The 23,449-nt window shown below is 37.0% G+C and overlaps 1 protein-coding gene across 1 annotated transcript; it reads left to right on the forward strand.

The window, feature by feature from the left end:
• Positions 1 to 17,631: 17,631 nt before the first annotated feature.
• LOC148772777 (xyloglucan endotransglucosylase/hydrolase protein 3-like) lies at positions 17,632 to 19,039 on the forward strand. Its single transcript, XM_088821117.1, has 4 exons — positions 17,632 to 17,821; positions 17,999 to 18,099; positions 18,196 to 18,395; positions 18,490 to 19,039. Exons 1-4 carry the CDS (start codon positions 17,653 to 17,655, stop codon positions 18,839 to 18,841), a joined length of 822 nt encoding a protein of 273 aa, XP_088677243.1. The 5' UTR covers positions 17,632 to 17,652; the 3' UTR covers positions 18,842 to 19,039.
• Positions 19,040 to 23,449: the final 4,410 nt, after the last annotated feature.

Raw genomic sequence — 23,449 nt, forward strand, 5'->3', positions numbered from 1 at the left:
TGATTGTTTCTCACCAAGACATACCCGTCCATTGTGTGAGAAACTAAGTAGTGACAAAATGTTGTATAGGTTGAGTCACAACACTCCAGGGAACACCTCCAAGAAAAAGGTAGAATTTACCAAAAATGAGTGTAGAATATGGACTCCCAAAGGTAAACTTATGTACAAAGCAGTATACACTTCTTTAAATGCTAACATTTCAGGTTCATGGTACTTTGATAGTGGATGCTCTAGGCACATGACTGGAACAAAGGAATTTCTATCAAACTACCACACACTTAATGGAGGACGTGTAACCTATGGAGGAGGAGCTAAAGACAAAGTGGTTGGACGTGGAACACTCAGTATTGAGGGACTCCCAAAACTTTCAAATGTCCTACATGTTGAAGGATTGGGGTCAAACCTCATCAGTATCAGTCAATTGTGTGATGATGATCTACGTGTAGAGTTTGATAAATACTGTTGTTATGTGTTTGATAATCAAAATCATTGTGTACTGACAGGTTCCAGATAAATGATTAATTGCTATCAAACTGGTGACACCATATCTTGCAAGAGCTCAAGAGTAAGTGAAGTAGAGCTATGGCACCAGAAATTAGAGCACACAAACTTCAAAAATCTGAAGCTGCTCAACAAGTACAATGCCATAAGGGGAATTCCTGATCTCAAGATCAAGGACATTCCTATATGTGGAATGTGCCAGAAGGGAAAGCAAACTAGAGTACCACACAAAGTGTTACAACCCGTTGGTACCACCATTTGTTTTGAACTTGTACATATGGATCTTATGGGTCCTATAAAGGTAGAAAGCCTAGGTGGTAAAAAATATGTATTTGTGTGTGTTGATGATTTTTCGAGATATACTTTGGTGTATTTTTTAAGAGAAAAATCTGATCTAGAATACATGCATGTGTTTGGATGTGTTTGCTATGTCCTCAATGATAGAGATCATCTAGCTAAATTTGATTCCAAGAGTGATTTGAGTTTATTTATGGGATACTCTAATAACAGTCATGCTTATAGAGTATATAACTTAAGAACTCGAACCATTATTGAATCTGTAAATGTGGTATTTGATGATTTTGCTGATCTCCGCAGTAAAACAGCTGAAGATGAAGTTGATTACCTGATTGCTGAAGGTGAAACAACCAGAGGAGACACTACTGCCACAGATGCTCCAGATATAGACAGTCCAGTCTCAAGAAAAGAGGGTGTTGAACCAAGTGTTACCACACCTGACTCAATACAGCCTACAGAGAGCACATAAGCTGAAGTGCAGCTAATTCATGATGTCTGCAGAAAGGAATCATCAAGTAGAATCCAGAAAAATCAACCCTCTACTCAAGTTGTGGGAGATATCTTTGATGGAATAAGGACCAGAAGAAAAGAGAGAGTGAATTACAGAGATATGGTAAGATTTGCAAATTTATCTTCTGAATGTGCACTAACTGGAACTACTTGTTTTGTATCTTCAGTAGAACCAAGGAATATTGCAGAAGCACTGAAGGATGAGTTTTGGATTAATGCAATGCATGAAGAGCTGAATCAGTTCATCAGGAATGATGTTTGGTACTTAGTTCCCGGACCAAGTCGTATAAATGTGATAGGAACTAAGTGGATCTTCAAAAACAAAACTGATGAAAAAGGTATAGTTGTTAGAAATAAGGCTAGGTTAGTAGCACAAGGTTATACTCATACTGAAGGTATAGATTTTGATGAAACCTTTGCTCCAGTAGCTAGAATTGAATCTATTAGGTTACTTCTTGCTATAGCCTGTTATCTTAAAATCAAATTGTATCAGATGGATATCAAAAGTGCATTTCTAAATGGTTTTTTAAATGAAGAAGCATATGTAGAGCAGCCCAAGGGTTTTGAAGATTCTGCCAAACCTGATCATGTGTTCAAGTTTAAGAAGGCTTTGTATGGTCTTAAACAAGCTCCTACAACTTGGCATCAAAGACTCACTGACTTCTTACTTGAAATACAATTTTCTAGAGGAAAAGCAGACATAACTCTATTTGTTAGAAGAACAAATAACCATATCATTATTGTACAGATATATGTTGATGATATTGTTTTTGGCTCTACTTGTGCTAACATTTTACAGTCTTTTGTAGATTCTATGTCTCACACTTTTGAAATGAGCATGGTAGGGGAGTTGAATTACTTCCTAGGACTCCAAATCAAACAGTCTGGTGAAGGAATTTTTGTAAATCAAAAGAAGTATGCTCTCAATCTGGTCAAAAGATTTGAGTTGGAGTCAGCCAAGCACATGAAAACTCCATTGGGTTCTAGCCAAAAACTGTCCAAGGATGATGTTGCAGAAGATGTTGACAGCACTCTATACAGAAGCATGATTGGAAGCCTTCTGTATCTAACAGCAAGCAGGCCTGACATTATGTTCAGTGTTTGTGTGTGTGCCAGGTATCAAGCTAATCCCAAAGTCACTCATCTTAAAGCTGTGAAGAGGATTATTAGGTATGTTGCAGGTACAATAGATTTAGGGATTCAGTTTTTCAAAGACACAAACACAAACTTGATAGGTTTTAGTGATTCTGATTGGGCTGGGGATATTAGTGACAGAAAAAGCACATCAGGTGCATGTTTCTTTTTGGGGAATAATTTGGTTTCTTGGTTTAGTAGAAAACAAAATTGTGTATCACTTTCAACAGCTGAATCAAAATATGTAGCTGCTGGAGGATGTTGTGGTCAACTAATTTGGATGAAACAAATGTTGGGGGATTATGGGTTAACCAGTGACACCCTGACCATATATTGTGATAATTCAAGTGCTATTGATATTTCAAAAAATTCTGTTCAACACTCACGAACTAAACACATAGATATTAAACATCATTTTATTCGTGATATAGTTGAGAAAAATATAGTGTGCTTAAAGTACATTCCTACAGAAGATCAGCTGGCTGACATCTTTACAAAGGCATTAGATTATGAGAGGTTTTCTAAACTTAGAAAATCTCTCGGGATGTGTACTCAATAAACATGTCCTGAAAAATGTTGCAGCACCTCATTAAATATCTTAAGCTGCAACATAATTTATTGAAGCTTAGCTTCTTTAAATAAAGGCTTCACTGTGATGGATTATTCTCTAAATAAGTAACTGGAAGTCTTTCACCTTGAAACGTGATCATGCTTCATGTAAACATTTCAGAGAATAATTACACTCACATAAGTCAAACTCCTCTATTTTGATAGTCATATCTTAGTAACTGAGGAACCTTCAAACTGAACACTTGATCATGTTCCATGTGAATTGTTTGACTTGAAAATAAGAGTTTAAAAAAAAAAAAAAAAAAAAAAAAAAAAATTATTATATACTTAATAATATCTATGCCTCTTAGCCAATTTTTCTCACACTATTAATCATTAATAAATGTGTTTCTTATTTTTGTGAAAATTTCGTGAGTACTACTATATTTATTTTATTTATTTTTGAATTATCACTATTTATATGGGTCATGGGGTACATGGGTTAATCTTTTATTTCCCACTAAGTCCACTCCTTATTGTGCCACGTGTCACGTTTTGTTTTAAACTGCCACATAAACCTTTATTCTCCTTAACCACACTTTCTCCAAGAAAAACGTACACAACTTCTTCACCTTCTCCACTTCAATTTTTTCTGCAAATTAGGGCTTATAAATTTCGTGCTTCTTTTTCGAAAATTCACACTCAAAAATCAAAAGCACAAGAAGCACTTTTTATCTACTGTATCATGGCATCTCCTCCTAGAAATCCTCTTCCAGCCGCAGTTGGTGATGTCCACAACGATGCTGCAGCACCTGAACCAGCAGACCCAAATCTGGCCATCATCGTTCATCCTGTCAACCTTGAAGCTATGCCGATCAGCTTTATTGAGCCCGGAGACGAGATGAATCCGATTGACCCAGACAACTTCCAGAACGTGGGTCCCTCTTCCAATACAGGAAGGATTCCAACTCGCCGGTCCAAGCGCATGAATCCCTTCCCAGATCTGAATGCTACTGGATCATAACGCCGAAGGGCAAGACATTCTCCCAGCAGAGGCAGCAGAGGTAGAAGAAGAGGCAGCAGAGTCGGTCGCACTCCAGTTAGGCCAAACCCACCAAGAGGCCTTCATTTGGTTGATGAAGAAACTGATGATGAAGAAGGAGATCCTACTTTTGTAGAACCAAGCCCAAGCTCTCTCTTCAAGCTCCACTGAGTCATCTTCCAAAGACTCACCTCCACTAGCATCAACTCAGGGGGAGACATTTCAGTCCAACATGGCAGCAACTCCCTCTCAACATCCTGTTTCCGAAGATGTTGCTGCACATGTTCCAGAAGATGCTACTGCACCCTCTGATTCAGCCAATGTTTCTCAGAGTGCTGCTGAGGATGCTGCTCCCTACCAGGATGAAGAAATGCCTGATTTTTTCAGGGATGTCCTCTGCTGCATGTTGACATTCCCTCTGTTGATGCTCAGGATTTCACTACCACTGAAGAAACACCCTCAGCACCATATGCAGATCCTCTGGAAACTCTTGCAGAAGCAGCTGTTCAAGTAGATGCAGCACCTTCTGAGGCTGATGAACCAGAGAAAAGTGATGACAGCTGGGAAGTTCCCCTTGCCACTTTTCGCAAAAAATTGCAATCCTCAGAGTCAGACAGTGACTCATCTGAGGACTCCTCTCAGATGCAGGAAGATGCTGCCCCACGTGTTGCATCACCTGAGCCAGCATACATCCCGGATGAACTTGAAGACTCTGAAGAAGAGGAATCTTCTGAGCAAGAAGAGATGAACTTGGATGGGAAGGATCTGTCAACTCCTTTTGAGGTAAACAATGCTTTCAGTACAACCTTTTATTTTGAATCTGATTCAATTTTGAGTCCTCAAATCATGAATTGCCAATTCATTGAGGAGAAGAAAATTTCCAAGGATGAGTTTGATAGACATAGGATTACTAATTTTCTTGATCAAAGAAAAATCCTTAGTCTAGTTGAGATTGCCTGTCCTTATGATCGCTCTGTTGTGAAGGAATTTTATGCCAATTTACAAACCTCTTTTTAAAGAAAAATTCTCCAAACTTTGGCAAAGTTTTTGTGCGAAATTCCGTTTTCTCCCTTTTCTCCCAAAAATTATCAACTCTCATTTACAAACTCCTACTGTGATTGATGAGGATAATTATGGTGATTTTACTGAGGTTTGTAAGACTCTTTCTGGAAATCGTTTAAAATGTTGGCCTGCTCACCCCAGAAAATTCAAAGTTTCTCAAACTCACTGCATTTTATTTTGTCTTGTTCAGACTCACAGTGATGAATTGGATTCCATCCAAAAATGTCTCTGTGGTTACTAAACTTCATGCAGTACTCATGTACAAATTGGGGATGGGATTAGAAGTTGATGTTGGCAAACTTTTCTTTAATAATTTAGGTCATCTTGCCCAGAAAATTTCATTCTCCACTCATCTTTCGTATCCTTTTCTCATCTACTCCATTCTGTTTTCTCAAAATTTTCTCAACGCTACTCATGTCGAAGATCTTCCCTGGAATGGAGATAATTTTCTCTCAACTGAATCAGGTCAAAATAATCTTGGTACTGAAGGTGTTGCTCCTCATGTTGACAACACCCCTGACAATCTTGTTTCTGTTCCTAGAGATCTCTTGTTACAACAGCTTACTCACTCTCTAGCTCAGATTACCTATCACCAGTCCTTGGTGGAAATGCTTCGAAAAACTCTTTCTGATCAAAAAGGGGGAGAAAAAGCTAGTCATGAAGTTGAAGGAGGGACTTCTCATCATTTGGATGCCAGAGGCAGAGAACATGGAGTTAATGAAGAAGAAGAAAAGAATGAGGGTGAAGCTGAAGGAGCAGAGGAAAGCAGCAGCAGCTGATACTGAGGACACTTTGGATATTCTGCTCTAAAGTTATTTTTATGAACAATATTTGTTTTTGTTCAGTTTGTTATTTTCCATCTGATCTTTTATGCTAGGATTGCACTATTATTGTTATTTGCTATATTGGTTATCATATTCAGGGGGAGTTCAAGCAATGACTCAGGGGGAGTTAAGCTAAAATTTAGTTTTGATCAGAAAGTTAAAAAGGGGGAGTTTGAAACACGTGGATTATTTCCACATTGTATTTTTAACTTTCTTATTTTTTAAACTAAATTTTAGTTATGGAATAAGTAGTGCTTAGTGGGTTAAGTATAGTGCTTAGTGGGTTAAGTATAGTGCTTAGTGGGCTAAGTAGTGCTTAGTGGATTTAATTGTGGATTTTATTCTAACATCCTAACTAACCCACTAACCCATTTTCTTGAGTGCTCTTGTGGTTGGTTTTCTTGCAGATCATGGGCTGAGGAGTGGAAGCTTGAAATGTCTATAAATACCGATTTCAATACTCAATGTTTTTTGATCGATTCTACGAAATAAAAACCTAGAGCTGAAGAGAATACGTGATTGTTTTAGTGTGGTTTTAGAATCGGTTGTTTGTACTCTTCATGAGTACATTCTTTACGTACTTCTCATAAGTACATTCTTTGTAGTCTAGATTGTTTAGTATATATGTTTCTAGGCTTGGTTGTAAGAATGATCAAGATAGTGATTCATTCATAAGTTCTTTACGTACTCCTCACGAGTACATCTTTGAAATCTAGAATTTTTAATATTTTTCTTTTAGTATCTAGATTTGATTGTAAGAATGATCTTGAAAAAGATTCATTCATAAGGAAGAAGTTTTCGCACCTCTTCTGTTTGTATTCTTGGAATATTGATTGTAATATATTTTTCCGTCCTGTAAAGGGCAAGTTCACAAGTCTTTACTTGTGAACATTTTTAATTCTGAGTATTGTTATTTTATCTTTATATTTCCGCTGCATGTTTGTTCAAGTGTCATAACACTTAAGATAACACCTCTGTATTAAACGAATTCGGGACCAAAAATTATTTCAATTTTAATTCGGATTTATTACTTAGATTTAGTGGGTGGTTATTTTGAGCTTAATGGATAAATGATTTATTACATGTTTATTTATTCCACTAAGTGCTTATTTCGTGCAGGACATGAAGCTCCTGGACTTTATAAATAGGAGAATATCCAAGTTTATTTCTCACCATTTATGAAGAGAGTTGAGAGCACAAAACTTAGGTGTTGGAACATCTTGTGCAACACCATGTTTTCTGTATAGATTTCTCACTACAGAATTGAGTCTGTTTTGTCTTCAATCTCATTGAATACTGCTTTAATTTGTATTCCTAGAGTGTTGTTAAGTTATATTGTTCTAGATTATAGGAATTGGTTTACAAAGAAATTAACCTATGATTTCTTCTTAGAAGAGAAGATCTTGCCTTCTCATTTGTATCCCTTTGAATACTGTTTTTCGCTTGTGAATGCACCATCCACAAGTTATATACTTGTGGATAATGATTTAAAACTTGTGTTGTTTAAATTCCACTGCAAAACTATTCTTCACACAATTTTTTGTTTATCTTGTTTAAAAATCTCTGATTTTTTACATGTTGTATTTAAATTACACGAAGTCGGAGGCATTATATTGAATTCTACATAATTTGTACATTCTGAAAACCAAGTTGTTTGCACCATAGTATATACCATCAAGAAGAGTAAGAGTTTCCGCCTTCATATTCATAGTGTTCTTATAGTCAGTGGCCAATCCAGGTTTTCCGGTAAGGGTGTTCGAGATTTGACTCAAAGTTTACGGGGGTTCAAGGGCAGCAGTCCCGATTTTGTTTTTTATAAAATAGCATACACATAAAATAATAAAAATATGTAAAAAATTCAAATATAAAAAGATCATTACAAATTTTGAGATAATTTAAGAAATATTTAGACATAAAATTGGTGAAAATGTTCAAAAACTGTAATTAATTAAAGTTGCAAGTAGCATAATGTGTAGCCAAATGTTATGTAATATATGTCTAGTTAAGGTTTGAGCTATGTACTTCAAGGAGTTTACTTAACACTTCACCATTCAAGCAAGAAAAACATTATAACATTAAAGCAATTCATCTAAATCTATATAAGAAAAATATATATAGGGAATATTAAAAAAAAAAAAAATCAATGGTGTGCAGTTGCACACCGTAGAACCACAGTGAATCCGCCACTGCTTATAGTAATCAACAATTAGCACTCGTCCTTTAACAATTGGAGCTCCCAGGGTAAGTAAATGGAAAATCCCGTCTAAGGCAGCCTCCGTCCAATTGTAATGATATTGCCTATTTGATGATGCTAATTACTTAGATCACCTGGGGTAGTGTAGAAAACGAACTGGGAGAGCAAAGCGGATCAGTAGCTTGACAATTTGATGATCCTGAGGTACCTGCGATCATAGAACACGTGAACTAGGCCGGGGGTTGATCCGGCGGAAACCCCTCCGACGCTCAAGTCAGACGTGCTGATAGTGGAAATAGTCCAGAGAATACAGTTAATAGTATTGCTCAGTTAATAGGACGTACCTTAATAAAATGAGGAAAACCTCTATTTATATGTCGTTTATTGGGTTGGGTTTGCTTTGTTGGGCCCAAGCCTTACTTGAAGGTGTTTGGGCCTCGGTGATATTAGTCTTCGATATTGGACTCGTAGCCCAGTAGGTAAAGAAATTGTAGGCCCATTGGGTTGGCCCAATTAGGCATATCATTAAGCCCCCCACTCTCGAGTCGATGTGGGGGCCATGTTGTGATGGGTCTCAAATCGTGTCGAGAGTAAAAATTGGAGAAGTCGATCATTGGCGTATGGCCTAATGGTATGCGAAAACGCGTTGGAGCGTGTGTCGGAGGGGTGTGAATGCGCGTTGGCGCATAGCGCGACAAAGTTGCCGCAATATAAATTAATCGAGTCGTCGGTTTTGTCCCGCGACGATGTAGTAGCGATTTATCTCCTCGTGGGAGCTATCTTGTCGCGGGGTAATAGTGTTGATCGAGTTATCTCCTCGTGGGAGTTGTCTCGCGATAATGTAGTAGCACGGATCAAGTAATCTCCTCGTGGGAGTTGTCTCTGGGGTAATCGAGTTGATCGAGTTACGTCTTCGTGGAAGTTGTCTCACGATAATGTAGTAGCACGGAGCTAGTATTCTCCTCGTGGGAGTTGTTATTTTTCGACATTTTCAATGTTTTGACGCATTGCTTGTATGTGTTTACATATAGCTTTCTGCGTGATGTACTTGAGGAGGGGATCAGGCTCTCAAGATTTTTTTTTATATGGGGGTCGTGCCCCTTGTTAAACCTCGTGGGTCTTAAGTATGTTTGGACCGTGGCCACGTTTTAATGAATGACCCATCGAAAACAAGTAGATAAATTTGAGTAATCAAGCTGGCCAGGCTATATAGATTCTCATAATATCTCTAAGTGCTTCTAGGATTGTAATCGTGCTAACTTGAGCTTGCGATTATATGGTGAATTTCGGGCGAGTTGTCTCCTCATGGGAGTTGTCTTGAGCGAAGTTGTAGGAGCATTGGATGATGCGCGATTTAGGCGCGTGTGGATTGAGGTTGCTCTGAGCGAGTTGTCTCCTCGTGGGAGTTGTTTCGCAGCGAGTCTTATTATCGAGCGAGGTGGTTGCACGTGGGAGTTGCCTTGCAACGGATTTGTAATATCGAGCGAGTTAGCTCCTCGTGGGAGTTGTCCCGCTGCGGGTTGGGATACCGAGCGAGTTGTCTCCTCGTGGGAGTTATCTCGCTGTAGGTTGTAGTACCGAGCGAGTTGGCTCCTCGTGGGAGTAATCTCGCTGCGGATCATAGGATGGAGCGAGTGGTCTCCTCGTAGGAGTTATCTCGCTGTGGGTTCGTAGGACCGAGCGAGTTGGCTTCTCGTGGGAGTTTCCTCGCTGCGGATCGTAGGATGGAGCGAGTGGTCTCCTCATAGGAGTTATCTCGCTGTGGGTTCGTAGGACCGAGCGAGTTGGCTCCTCGTGGGGTTTCCTCGCTGCGGGTCGTAGGATGGAGCGAGTGGTCTCCTCGTAGGAGTTATCTCGCTGTGGGTTCGTAGGACCGAGCGAGTTGGCTCCTCGTGGGAGTTTCCTCGCTGCGGGTCGTAGGATGGAGCGAGTGGTCTCCTCGTAGGAGTTATCTTGCTTTGAGTTCGTAGGACCGAGCGAGTTGGCTCCTCGTGGGAGTTGCCTCGCAACGGGCTGTAGGATTGAGCGAGTGGACTCCTCGTGGGAGTTGTCTCGCTGAAGTTTTGAGACTAGAGGGGGTTAGCTCCTCGTGGGAGTTGTCCCACAACGGGCTATAGGACGGAGCGAATGGTCTCCTCGTGGGAGTTATCTCGCTATGGTTTCGTAGACCCGAGGGAGTTGGCTCCTCGTGGGAGTTGTCTCGCTGCGGGTTGTTGGACGGAGCGAGTTATCTCCTCGTGGGAGTTTTCTCGCTACGGGTTGTAGTTCCGAGCGAGTTGGATCCTCGTGGGAGTTGTCTCGCAACGAGTGTGTAGGGCCGAGCGAGTTTGCTCCTCGTGGGAGTTATCTCGCTATGGCGTTGAGACCCGAGGGAGTTGGCTCCTCGTGGGAGTTGCCTCGCAACGGGTTATAGGACAGAGCGAGTAGTCTCCTCGTGGGAGTTAACTCGCTATGGTTTCGTAGGGAGTTGGCTTCTCGTGGGAGTTTCCTTGTAAGAGGTTGTAGGACCGAGCGAGCTGTCTCCTCGTGGGAGTTGTCTCGCTGCGGGTTGTATTACTGCGCGAGTTGGCTCCTCGTGGAAGTTGTCTCGCAAGCCCCCCACTCTCGAGAGGATGTGGAAGCCACGTTGAAAAGGGTACCGGATCTTGTCGAGAGTAGATCGGTGTTGTAGTCTTGCGTTAATCGTTGGCATGGTGTGGAGAAATAAATTTTTTTTTTTTTTTATTTGATAGCGAACGCAATTTGGTAGGTGCGTTAAAGAGCTCGCGCAATTTGGTGGAGCGCGTTGAAATTCTCGTGCGATTTGGAGAAGCGAGTCAAAATCTACGCGCAATTTGGTGGAGGACGGTGAAAGTTGAGCGCGATTTGATGGGAGCACGCAGTCCAAGGGCTCCTTGGAAAGCGCGCGCGCGTGCTTGCGCACGCTCCAATTTTTTCTTTTTTTTTTTTTTTTTTTTTTCTACTGCTGATGCGCGCGTGCTGTGCACGCGCGCGCGTCAGGCGCGTGTCGGCCACGCGCGCGTGCGGTGCACGCGCGCCTCTTCTTTCTCTCTTTTTTTTTTTTTTTTTTTTTTTGCTGAAGCGCGCGTGCTGTGCACGCGCGCGCGTGCGGTGCACGCGCGCCTCCTTCTTTTTTTTTTTTTTTTTTTTTTTTTTTTTTTTTCTCGATGCGCGCGCGCACAGCTGGCTTGGAGGGGCGCGCGCGCGGCGGCTTGGCTAAAATATATATATATATATTTTATTTTTTTATTTTATCTCCTTCTTTTTTCTTCTTCTTTTTTCTTCTTCTCTTTTTTCATCTTCTTCTTTTTTCTTCTTCTTTCTTCTTCTCTTTTTTCTTCTTTTTTTTCTTGTGTCTTTTTTCTTCTATTTTTTTTTTATTTGGTTGATATTCACCTCCTTGGGGATGTTTTATTTTTTGAATAGGATATTACCCTCGTTCCTTGAGATGGAATGTGCACCCCCTTGGGGATGTTCTATTTTTTGAGTAGGGAGATTATCCTCGTTCCTTGAGATCGGACGTGAACCCACTTAGGGTTGAAAGGTAAGGGTGATGCCCAACCTTAGGATGGGGATAACTGCCCACTGTAGGATGAGGCGTTCGAGACCTATGGTCTGAGGTGGATGCGCATGGTTGTGCCATTGGTTCGCGCGTGCGCGTCATACCATTTTTTCTGTTTTTGAAGTAGGGACGTGAAACACTTGATGGGATGTGAAACCCCTTGGGGTTGAAAGGTAAGTGGATGTACCACCCTTGAGATGTGATGCCCAACTTTAGGATGGGATAGCCCCCCATTTAGGATGAGGCGATCACGAACCACTGGGGTGAGATGCCCCACCTTGGCGATATATGGTGCCACTGATTCAGTGGCAGCACGAGTTGAATCTTCCGTGATCATACGTTGAAGGTATTTTTTGGTTATCTGAACCGCTCGAGAAGTAAGTAGAAATTGATCATGTTGAGGACCCAGTGGGGCCTCACGAGGAGGAGCGTTGGCTCCTGCAATGACGAATGAAATGTTTTGGGGGCGATGTGACCCCCAGGGAGTCGATAACCCTTGGCGAACGAAATATTTTGGGAGCAGATGTAAGCCCCCAGGGAGTCGATAACCCTTGGCGAACGAAATATTTTGGGGGCGATGTAAGCCCCCAGGGAGTCGATAACCCTTGGCGAGCGAAATATTTTGGGGGCAGATGTAAGCCCCCAGGGAGTCGATAACCCTTGGCGAGTGAAATATTTTGGGGGCATATGTAAGCCCCCAGGGAGTCGACGGCGGTGGTGCCGTAGGTGGCTCCACATGTGGAGCAGGTGCTGGTATCGCGTTGGGAGCATTTGCTCCCCTCGTGGCGATATATTGGGTCACGGCCTCTATGGCAGCGCGATTTGAAGTTTCTGCTATCATGCGTTGAAGCGCATCCTCGGTTATTTGAACCATTCGAGGAGCAGGGAGCGGTGGATCGGCGAGTGGTTGGTCCCCAAGGGGGATCACCTGAACCTCGCGAGGCGGATCCATGGGATGTGGAGGAGGTGGCAAGCCAGAGCCTCCACGAGGTGGGAGGTCATTTGCTGTGTCATTTTCTCTCCGAGCAGACGCCTCAGGAGGATCTTGTTGGCTACGTGATCTGGTTTGCATCGTTCCCACAGACGGCGCCAAAATGATGATGCTAATTACTTAGATCACCTGGGGTAGTGTAGAAAACGAACTGGGAGAGCAAAGCGGATCAGTAGCTTGACAATTTGATGATCCTGAGGTACCTGCGATCATAGAACACGTGAACTAGGCCGGGGGTTGATCCGGCGGAAACCCCTCCGACGCTCAAGTCAGACGTGCTGATAGTGGAAATAGTCCAGAGAATACAGTTAATAGTATTGCTCAGTTAATAGGACGTACCTTAATAAAATGAGGAAAACCTCTATTTATATGTCGTTTATTGGGTTGGGTTTGCTTTGTTGGGCCCAAGCCTTACTTGAAGGTGTTTGGGCCTCGGTGATATTAGTCTTCGATATTGGACTCGTAGCCCAGTAGGTAAAGAAATTGTAGGCCCATTGGGTTGGCCCAATTAGGCATATCACTATTGATCGCCGATCAGTAGCTTTGGAAAACCATAACATGCATGACAACCGCATAGAAAACATGAGATAACCAATTTGAGCATCGATTTTATTATATTTATCTCTTCCATCTACATAAAGGTGTTGCATGCAAATCCCCCGGAAAAGAATCCATTATTCATCTGTTTCCGTTCAGTCGAAAGGGCTTTTGAAGTGATCTAATGGAAATATTTTACAAACTCCCGGTTTCAAAATTGCAGAATTGGCATCGTGATATAAGAATTCACATCCCACCATTATTCGATCGCGATGAGTTTGGCAGATCGTAGCATGCTTTTCTTCTTTCTTTAATTTGGCAAGGGTTTTTTTTTTTATTTTTTTTTTTATGAAAGTGGCTGAATTCCTGGCCATTATCTATCGACTTAAGCTTTGTCAAAGTCTCCTGCTTACCTCATTCGATGTCGAAAGGTTAAACTGGAAAATTAATTAGAGTATATTTTTTGACAATGCATGGTTGACCGTCAGAAACATTTTGTGGCGCGCGACTGGGCTTACTCTCATCGGTACTTTTGATATGATTGCAATAGTATCGAAAGTATTTTATGTGCAACCGCAAGAAAATAACTAAGAAATTAGAAATGTATTATTAAAACTCATATTCGCTCGCGATCATGCATCGAGTCTCCGGTATGTCAAGAAAAGCCAAAACAATCCTATTAATTCTAATAAGGAAACGTAAAACTAGAAACCGAGGCGATTTTTGGTTCCAGCAACCACCTAACACCAACAAAAAATTGCGCTAGTGTAGACGGAATATCTCGTTCATTGTTGCACAACCCAAATGGCATGACTAGAGCGCGAATATATGAAATTTTTTAGCCTAACATTAGAAATTCCTAAAATTTTGATAATAAATAATGGAAATATTTAATAAATTTCTACACCTAGCTATTTATACTTTAAAGTAAAAAAAAAAAAAAACTCATAAATTATACTAATCTTATATATTAAAGGAGTTAACGCTAGTGCAACCCTAAGCCATTTGTGTAATCATTTTTGCTTTTATTTTCTTCTCTACAATATTTTTTTTCCTTTTCATTTGATTTTTTATCACAATCAAACTTTTTTCTTTAATCTACTACTTTTTTAGTTATTTTATTTTATTTTTATTTCTTATCCTAATTTTTATTCCGCTTTCTTGGTCATACATAGCATTTTTGTTATTTTTTTTATGTTTATTTTTTTTTTCTCTAGTAAGTTTCTGATCATTTTGTTTTATTTTTTTCTTTTTTATCTCAATGAAACTTTTTTTCTCTACTATTTTTCTATGTTTTAAAAAAAAAATATTTCTTGTCTCAATGGAACGATTTTCAACTTTCTTGTTATTCTGATTTCTTTGTTAGTGGCAAATGTTTGATGATTATTATTTTTTCTATATTACCTGTTTCATTTATTTAACGATCAATCTCATATTATGATATTTAAGTGCATAATTTCTTTTGTCCAGTTGTTTTTGTATGATAAGATTCGTATGAATGGTGTTACTTAAATATCACTAATAAATTATATTATAATAGTGTAATATTGGTTATAATTTTTATTGTCATATATTAAGTTAATTACTTTTATTTTCTTGACTTTTGCAGTGCTATCAAATGCATCGCACGGTGAAAAATACTAGTATCATCATAATGTGAAAACGCGTGTGGTGATAATTTTTTACCTGACCTATACAACGTGAAAAACTCTCAAAGCTTATTTTAATATAAAAGTATGCTATTTAAAATATAGAGTACATATCGACTCTAGAATAAGAATTATGTAGAGATCATGATGTAAAAGACATGTATTTTTTATGGACAAGATATGCTTATTTAACTTTCGAATAAATTCATGCTTAGTAATCTCTCACATTATTCATAAAATAAAAAAATTAAAAATTACGTGTTATTGAGAATACTTAGAATTATTTATAATAGGAAATATTGCATATAATTGTGCGTTACTCTAATATGTTTTTCAGTACTTTATTTAACACATCAAGTTTTAGGACTATATAACATAATATATTGTGGAAGTACTTTTTTCATTTTATCTTTTTAATTCTTATGTTTATTTTATTTTATTTATGTACCTTCCTCAAGTGATTATCAAAACAATTGAAATGTTGGAAGAATTAAAACATATCAGAAATAAATAAAATGAGCCTACATATAGGGGTCAAAGTCGGATAGGATTTGAATTAGCCTCTTCGGAAAATTTTCAAAAAATTTCGGAAGTAATCAATTCAATTTCAAATCCAACATTTTCAGAATTGAAAAATTCATTCTTATTCCAAAAAGCCAGAAAATTTCGGAATTTTGGCGAAAATCAGAAATCACATAAATTTTAAAATTTCAAAACTTAGCGGAAATTTACTAAAAAAACCATAATTTTCTAATAATAAGAACATCTCAGTCGATAAAAGTAAAACTAATAACTACTAAATTTAAGTTCAAAATAATTAAATAAAATAAACTACATCATAATGTCCAATAAAACTTCTAACGACAATTCAATATGCCAAAATTTTAAAACAAAACCTTAATCAAATTACTGTTTAGTAAACAAAAAAACTTAAAATAGGTATCATGTATTGCATATTATTTATAGGTGTATTTTTTGGAAAAATAATCGACATTAATTTCGGAAATTAAATCGGATCAGAAAGTGGAAATTCCAAATTTGTTTTTTTATGTAATTCCAAATTCCAATTAAAAAAAGAATGGAAAATTTTGGAAGTCGGAATGAAAAAAGTTATTCCAAAATTGGAACTTTTCGGATCTAAACCGGCGGAATTTCCATTCCAACTTGCACATCTATGCCTAAACGACGATTGAAATACAGTGAAATAATATAGTGTTTGAAAGCTCTCATAATGAACTTTAAATACGAAAGAAAATTATTTTTTCAATGTCGAGTTTTGATAGAAAGCAAATATTTATTTTAAAAAGGGAGCGACTAAAACAAATTCCATTTTTTTCTCACTTCAATATCACCAACATAAAAAAAATGAAAAAAAATAGATGATAAATAGGTAATGACATTATTACCCGTGATGAAAATCAATACCACAGACAAAATTTGAGTGGTATTGATTTTATGAAGGGTATTAATGTCATTACCTATTTATTTTATAACTTTCATGTTGGTAGTACTGACGTGAGAAAGAAAAGATATTTGTTTTAGCCGTCCAAAAAAAAAAACTTGGAATATGAAAAGTTACGAAATTAAGCTTTGAATCAAATATTAACTAACTTAATTTTTTCTCCTTTTAAAGCTATGAAGACCAAAATATATTTACGAATAATTATGTTCCCAAATAAAATGGAAGAAATCTTCCTAACGTTTCTCAAACTATATTGATATAGATAAATGCAATATTTTATAGACACTTCAAATCAAAAGTTATGTCTGAAATTGTGTGTTACTTTATTTATTACTCCCTCCGTCCCATATTATATGTCGTTTTAGGTGGTTGCGCGTCTAAAATACTCAATAAATATGCATAGATTATGCCAAAAATAAAATAGTAAATACCAAAATACCCTTGTGATTAATTATTTTTTAATTAACTAATTAAGAGTGATTAGGGGCAAAATTGATAAAAAAAAATACAATTAATATCTTAGAAAACTCTAAAATGTCAAATAATTTGGGTAAAAAAACACCTGAAATAATAAGGAACGAAGGGAGTATTTGTCTTCTAAATACAGTTGGTCCTACAATATTTATTTTACCATTAATATATATCAATAACATTAATCACAATTACTAAATTAACCTTATAAAATAGAAAAAAATCTTGGGGAACGGATAAGCGAAACAACCTTCCATACTATTCATAGTTATAGATAGTTGTCATAATATTATATAATGTATAGTTGAATTTCTACTTTCATTTTAACGAATGAACATGATACTATTGTTGTAATATTTTGATGTAATCAACAAACCTTATAGAACTCCAAAAAAAGTAGTTAAGGATAAGAATACAATATTTATGTATGGTATGTATGCTATGTAAGAATACAATTAAATATTTTCATTTTCTAGTCAATATAGTACATCTTATGTTAAATTTAAATAATTTTGTTGTGGTATAAAATAGTCTTAGAACTTTCAAAAATAAATTCTCTATTAATGTAATAAGAAATTCAATTACTAACCTTTTATTACATTGTTTAATTTTCATCCCTTTTTTTCATATAATATTCTTGTAATGTTTCATAAAACTTGTACCATTTTAATTAATATTACATAACAATGTTGTTGTAATATTTGATGTATTTAATAAACCTTACATATTTGTATATCAAAAATAGTCAATTGATATGATTAATTACGAGAATGCAACGTTTATGTATGGTAAGTATGTTCTATATAAGAGCGTAGTTGCATACAAGGAACCCATCATCTACAACAAAAATATTCTAACACTTGAATAATGGCATTCAAAATAATTTTAACCATTCTTCTTGGTGCTTTTTGTTTCCAAGCAACTGAAGCATTAAGTGCTAATTTTGATGCATACTATTCGTATCTTTGGGGAGGCGATCACTTTTCGGTTAATCCCCAACAATCTGAGGTTCAACTTAAATTCGATCGATCCTCAGGTACGTGTATATTAGAATATATAATTTTGGTTAATATCATGATATATAGGCGTCCTAAATACACTTCTTTTGATGTGGATGGACTGTAGATCTTTAACCAATACGTACTTCGTATACGTAACATATATTTTGAAGGGAAATTCTAATAATTTTACAACATATTTTTCACGTATACAGGTGCGGGGTTTCGGTCTAAATCGGACTACGGGTCCGGATTATTCCATATCAAGATGAAGTTACCAAGTAACAAATCAGGGGGAATTGTTCCAAATTTCTATGTAATTAATGTTTCTATTTTCATATTTTTATCATTAAAAATTTTTGGTTATATTAAATGTATTATATATTTGATTGTATTTACCTCTAAATTGCAGTTAACTGCACTCCCAGATGGTGAAAGTTCAAGCAAACCTCATTTTGAATTTGACTTTGAGTTTCTAGGATCGACCGGGAAACTGCAAACCAATGTTTATAACTACGAATCTGGACATCGAGAGCAGACCTTTAACCTATGGTTTGATCCATCAGCAGATTTCCACACTTATGATATTCTTTGGAATCCTTCCCAAATAGTGTAAGTATAAACTAACTCCTTCAATTTCAATTATTCCTATGTAATTCCTATATATATGACATAATGACCACTTAAATCATTTATAATTGTGTAGGTTTTATATTGATAATATTCCTATGAGAGAATTCAAGAACAACGTTCCAGGGGTGTCGTATCCGAATCAGCCGATGCACATCGAAGCAAGTATATGGAATGCAGACTGGGCTGGAACGGTCGATTGGAGTAAAGCCCCTTTCTTCATGCACTACTCGGATTTCGGATTCAATGCATGTCCGGGCAACAATATGGCGGCATGTTCTGGAGATAATCTTTTCTGGAATAAATACAAGGCACTCACTGCTGTCGAGAAACAAAAGATGGCAAGCTATAGAAAGAACTACATGACTTATGACTATTGCGCGCAACCAAACACAAGGATGAAAGAATGTTCATACAATAACGTCTGATGTGACTAATTTTACATTATAAATAAAAGTACTTTTATGTACCGTTGTATCATCACTTACATGTGCGCGTACGAGTGTGTGGTGTTACATAGAATATAAGGTTAGCTAGGTATATGAAACTGTTGTATGTTCCATTATCAAGACACAAGGTTTTGCAAAAAATATATAGCATATGGAATAAATTTATTTTAGTTGTGTTTCTTATTTTGGATGATTACATTCAATACCCGCATATTTAGACTAGTTTAAAAAAATGGTTGTTGATATTATGATTCTCATTAAGTAGAGTTATAAATCAAATACATCATTTGGAGATAGAGTGGTTTATAAATCGCGGATCCACTCTAATCAAAAGTTGGACTCTGGTCATGAAAAATTTAAAATTTGAGTTAACGGTGTTCGAATTTTTATACAATATAAAATAGGTAAATAACAAAAAAAAAAGTCCAAAAATTTAAAATTTTACACTTTTTATGTACAAATTAACGTTTAAAATATCTTTTGTTGTTGTTCTATTTATTTAAGAACATTAATTATTTTATTAATATTGTCTTGAACATTGTTTAATACATCTTTCCCAATATACTATACAAAAATATCGTATAACACATAATATCCACCGATGACAAGGGCAGTGAGTTTTTTCTTAGTTTTTTTTCCCCATAAAAAATATTTATATCATTAATAAAGGGGGCCTCGTTAAAAATCCATGCCGGCCTATAGCAAGGAAATGAGTGCACCTATATTATAATTGAGATTCAAGCAAGGAAAAATCATATCTAAATAATAAGAACATTCACAGTCTAAAGTTCCATAATCCCAATTCTATTAAAAGATGATGCATCTCTAAAAACATCTTGATGGTCTGTATCCGTTTATACCCAATCTACAGGGCGACCTCCCGCCACATTTTTAAGATGCACTACATGAACAAAGGTGCAGTGAGGATCTACTTGGATCATACAAAGTCTATGCATGTTACTTGGAAGGTATATTTCAAAATGAGTTCTTGAACAAAAACTTAGGAAGGAAAAGAAGTCGAGGCAAGAATTGTATTGATGCGAATAGGGATGGCAATGGGTACGGGTTTGGCGGGTCTTGGACCCGGAACCGACCCGTTAGGGACGGGTCTGGGTCGGGTTACGGGTCTTGTTGGAACCGACCCAGAACCAACCCGTATATATATATATATATATATATATATATATATATATATATATATATATATATATATATATAATTTCAGATTTCATCTATCAAACTATCAATTTTCATCTTGTCTATTCTCATTTACCTATTTCATATTTTATTTTTCGAATCTCATTTCTCGTGAGTAATATTTATCACTTGTCGACCACCGCTAATTATCTTGCATTTTGAATTTTACTTATTATCGAAGTTAAATATAATTATTTGTAATTTTATTGTTCATGTTGTGTCACTTGTAGAGATTTTTTAAAATATTGTATTTTAGTAATGAGATTATATCGTAAAAATATACAAGCAAAATGTCATGAAAGTTAAAAAAATATTAAATTTTTAGTATGTTAATGGGTCTAGCGGGTCTGGCGGGTCAGATTCGTTTAGTTAGGGTCTGGGTTGGGGCGGGTCAGGATCTAAGCTAAAGCGGGTTGGGGCGGGTCTTGGGTTTATATATTTTTCGTGGGTCGGGTCTTGGGTTTAGGCGAACCCGGCACAGAACCGACCCGTTGCCATCCCTAGATGTGATTGGCCCGTATAAGTGATTATGTTAGCCAATTGTCCACAAGGTACAACGACTTAAGGGTTTCGAATTTTGCATCAAAACAAAGTCGAACTACAACAAACAAAACATGAGCTTTGGACTCTCTAAACACGAAAGAAGGGATGAACAATATGCTTTATGTATGCAGAGGATGCTTAGTTTTCGAATAAAATAATTTTCATTCTGCAGGGGCTCTATTCACAGGATTGGAAAATTTGTGTCGAAAAAACACAACTTTTAAAAAGAAAGGGGACTGAAAAGGTGTGAAATCATTTCGTAGAGACCAAGCACTAATTCAACTTAAATAGCCACATTTACGTATGATGAGCCGCCACTTGGTGCGCGCGTGGACAGACGTCTCCGCCTACTGGACGATGATGTCATCTAGGACACTTGTCGCACAACTTTTAAAAAGAAAGGGGACTGAAAAGATGTGAAATCATTTCTTAGAGACCAAGCACTAATTCAACTTAAATAGCCACATTTTCGTATGATGAGCCGCCACTTGGTGCGCGCGTGGACAGACGTGTCCGCCTACTGGACGATGATGTCATCTAGGACACTTGTCGTTGTCCAATTAGCTAAAAGTATTAAATTCGAATTAATTAATTAAGCCTTTAAAATATAATTACTCTGAACATTCCCAAAGCCCAATATTACTCGAGGTACGAGCGCGGGCTCAGGTCGGCGGGGCGCCTGTGGCTTTGCACTTAAGTTTACACTTGTTATTAATTATACTATTGGCTATCCACGTTCCACTATTTAAAGTGTTCACATCAATGTTATTTTTCCAATGTGGGATAATGACTTTTCACCTTCACATTTCCCATAAATGAATCTTATTTGAGTCGATCTTTATGCAACTTATCATTCATGCAAAGTGGTTTTGAGAAATTAATTACATTAGATTTATCTACTCAAAAAGTAGATCGTGAATTTAAATTCTATTTTCAATTTCGAAAAACAGTACTCACTTAAATATTTTATTAAAATCGGGTTTACACCTAAATTTTCCAATAATCCCCAACATGAATGAGATAATGCATGAATGTGACACTTTAGAAAGTCCAAACGGAGTATTATTGCATGGGGCGATGTAGCTTGTGACTTTAAACCATCCTTAGTAAAATGTTGTTGGATTTACTCGCTGCTTAGTGAACGCGATGTCTTGAACTAATCATCTTTTTGTGTAAACCAAGTCAACAACCCTTACACAATGATAATTCTAGGTCATTTTGTTCTCACGTTGTGTCCTTTTCGGCCTTGTACCATACCTCAGATCGTAAGTGTTTCTCATTTGAAGCGGCCCCACTTTTCACTTACATATGTAACTTCTTTTAAAAGTATCCCGCATTATTTCACCTTATAGGTAAAAGAATCATTAAAAGTCCCTTGACTTAACATCACCACTCTTTTCAGGTTAGCAGTTGGATTAGAAGAATGAGTTGGATTTGTTCCAATTGATCGTTTGAATATTCATAACTTAGTTGTCGTATTGAACAAAGATTTGGGATCTCCAATTGACAAGGTTGGGTTATCATCGTGAGAATTCTTATTAGTGGATTTAAATCTCATCCCTCTTACTAACTTGTACATTTTATCTCTATTGATGCCTTTCGTAAGCGGATCCGCAACATTTTCCATTCACTTCACATAGTCTAAGAATTTTTTTCCATTTGAGATCAATTGTCTTATACTATTGTGTCTTCGACGAATGTGTCGAGACTTGCCACTGTACATGCTATTTTGAGCTTGTCCTATAGCAACCATGCTATCACAATGTATCATTACAGTAGTAGTGGCTTTCGCCAACAAGGATATCTTCTAGGAAATTATGAAGTCATCTGGCTTCTTCTCCAGCTTTGTCTAAAGCAATGGATTTTTATTCCATGGTGGATCTAGCAATACATGTTTCCTTAAATTATTTCCATGACACTGCTCCACCACCTATGGTAAACACATATAACCACTTGTGGATTTGGAGTCTTTTGTGTACGATATCCAATTTGCATCACAATACCCTTCTAGTACACCATGATATCTTTTATAGAGTATGCATAATTCAACGTATACTTTAGATATCTAAGTACCCTTAACGCTTTCCAATGATCATTACTTGGATTACTAGCGAACCCTTTTAATTTGTTCACCCAATTTGTAAAGTACATCAAACTTCCAATGATCCTTGCATATTCTACTTAGAGTATTGATTCTCCTTGATTTTTAGCCAAGTGAAGACTCAAATCTACAGATGTTTTAATGGGAGAACTAACAAATACTTTGAATTTCTTAAGTACATTCTCAACATAATGAGATTGTGATAAGAAAATTCCATTTGAGGTCCTAGAGATTTTTATTCCAAGAATAACATCGTTTAGGCCCATATCTTTCATGTCGAAGCTTCGTTTCAACATTTGTTTAGTATTTATGATAACCTCATGATTACTTCCGATAATCAACATGTCATCTACATATAGGCAGACCATTACATATTCATTTGAATCGCCTTTAATGTAGATACATTCCTCAAATTCATTGATTTCGAAACCATTTGATAACATTGTTTTATCAAATTTTCCGTGCCACTGTTTTGGCGCTTACTTAAGTCCATATATCGACTTAACAAGTCTACAAGCTTTATTTTCTTATCCGGGTGCAATGAACCCTTGAGGTTGTTCCATATAAATATCCTCTTCAAGTTCGCCATTTAAGAAGGCAGTTTTCCCATCCATTCGATGTATCTCAAGGTTATACAATACTGCAATAGCAATTAACACACGAATGGAAGTGATCCTTTTTACAGGCAAGTATATGTATCAAAGAAGTCACAACTTTTTTTTTTCTTTGAACCATTTAGCTACCAA

The sequence above is a fragment of the Erythranthe guttata genome, chromosome 1 (assembly GCF_056151865.1).
Source record: "Erythranthe guttata isolate IM_541 chromosome 1, IM_541, whole genome shotgun sequence".
Lineage (NCBI taxonomy): Eukaryota > Viridiplantae > Streptophyta > Magnoliopsida > Lamiales > Phrymaceae > Erythranthe > Erythranthe guttata.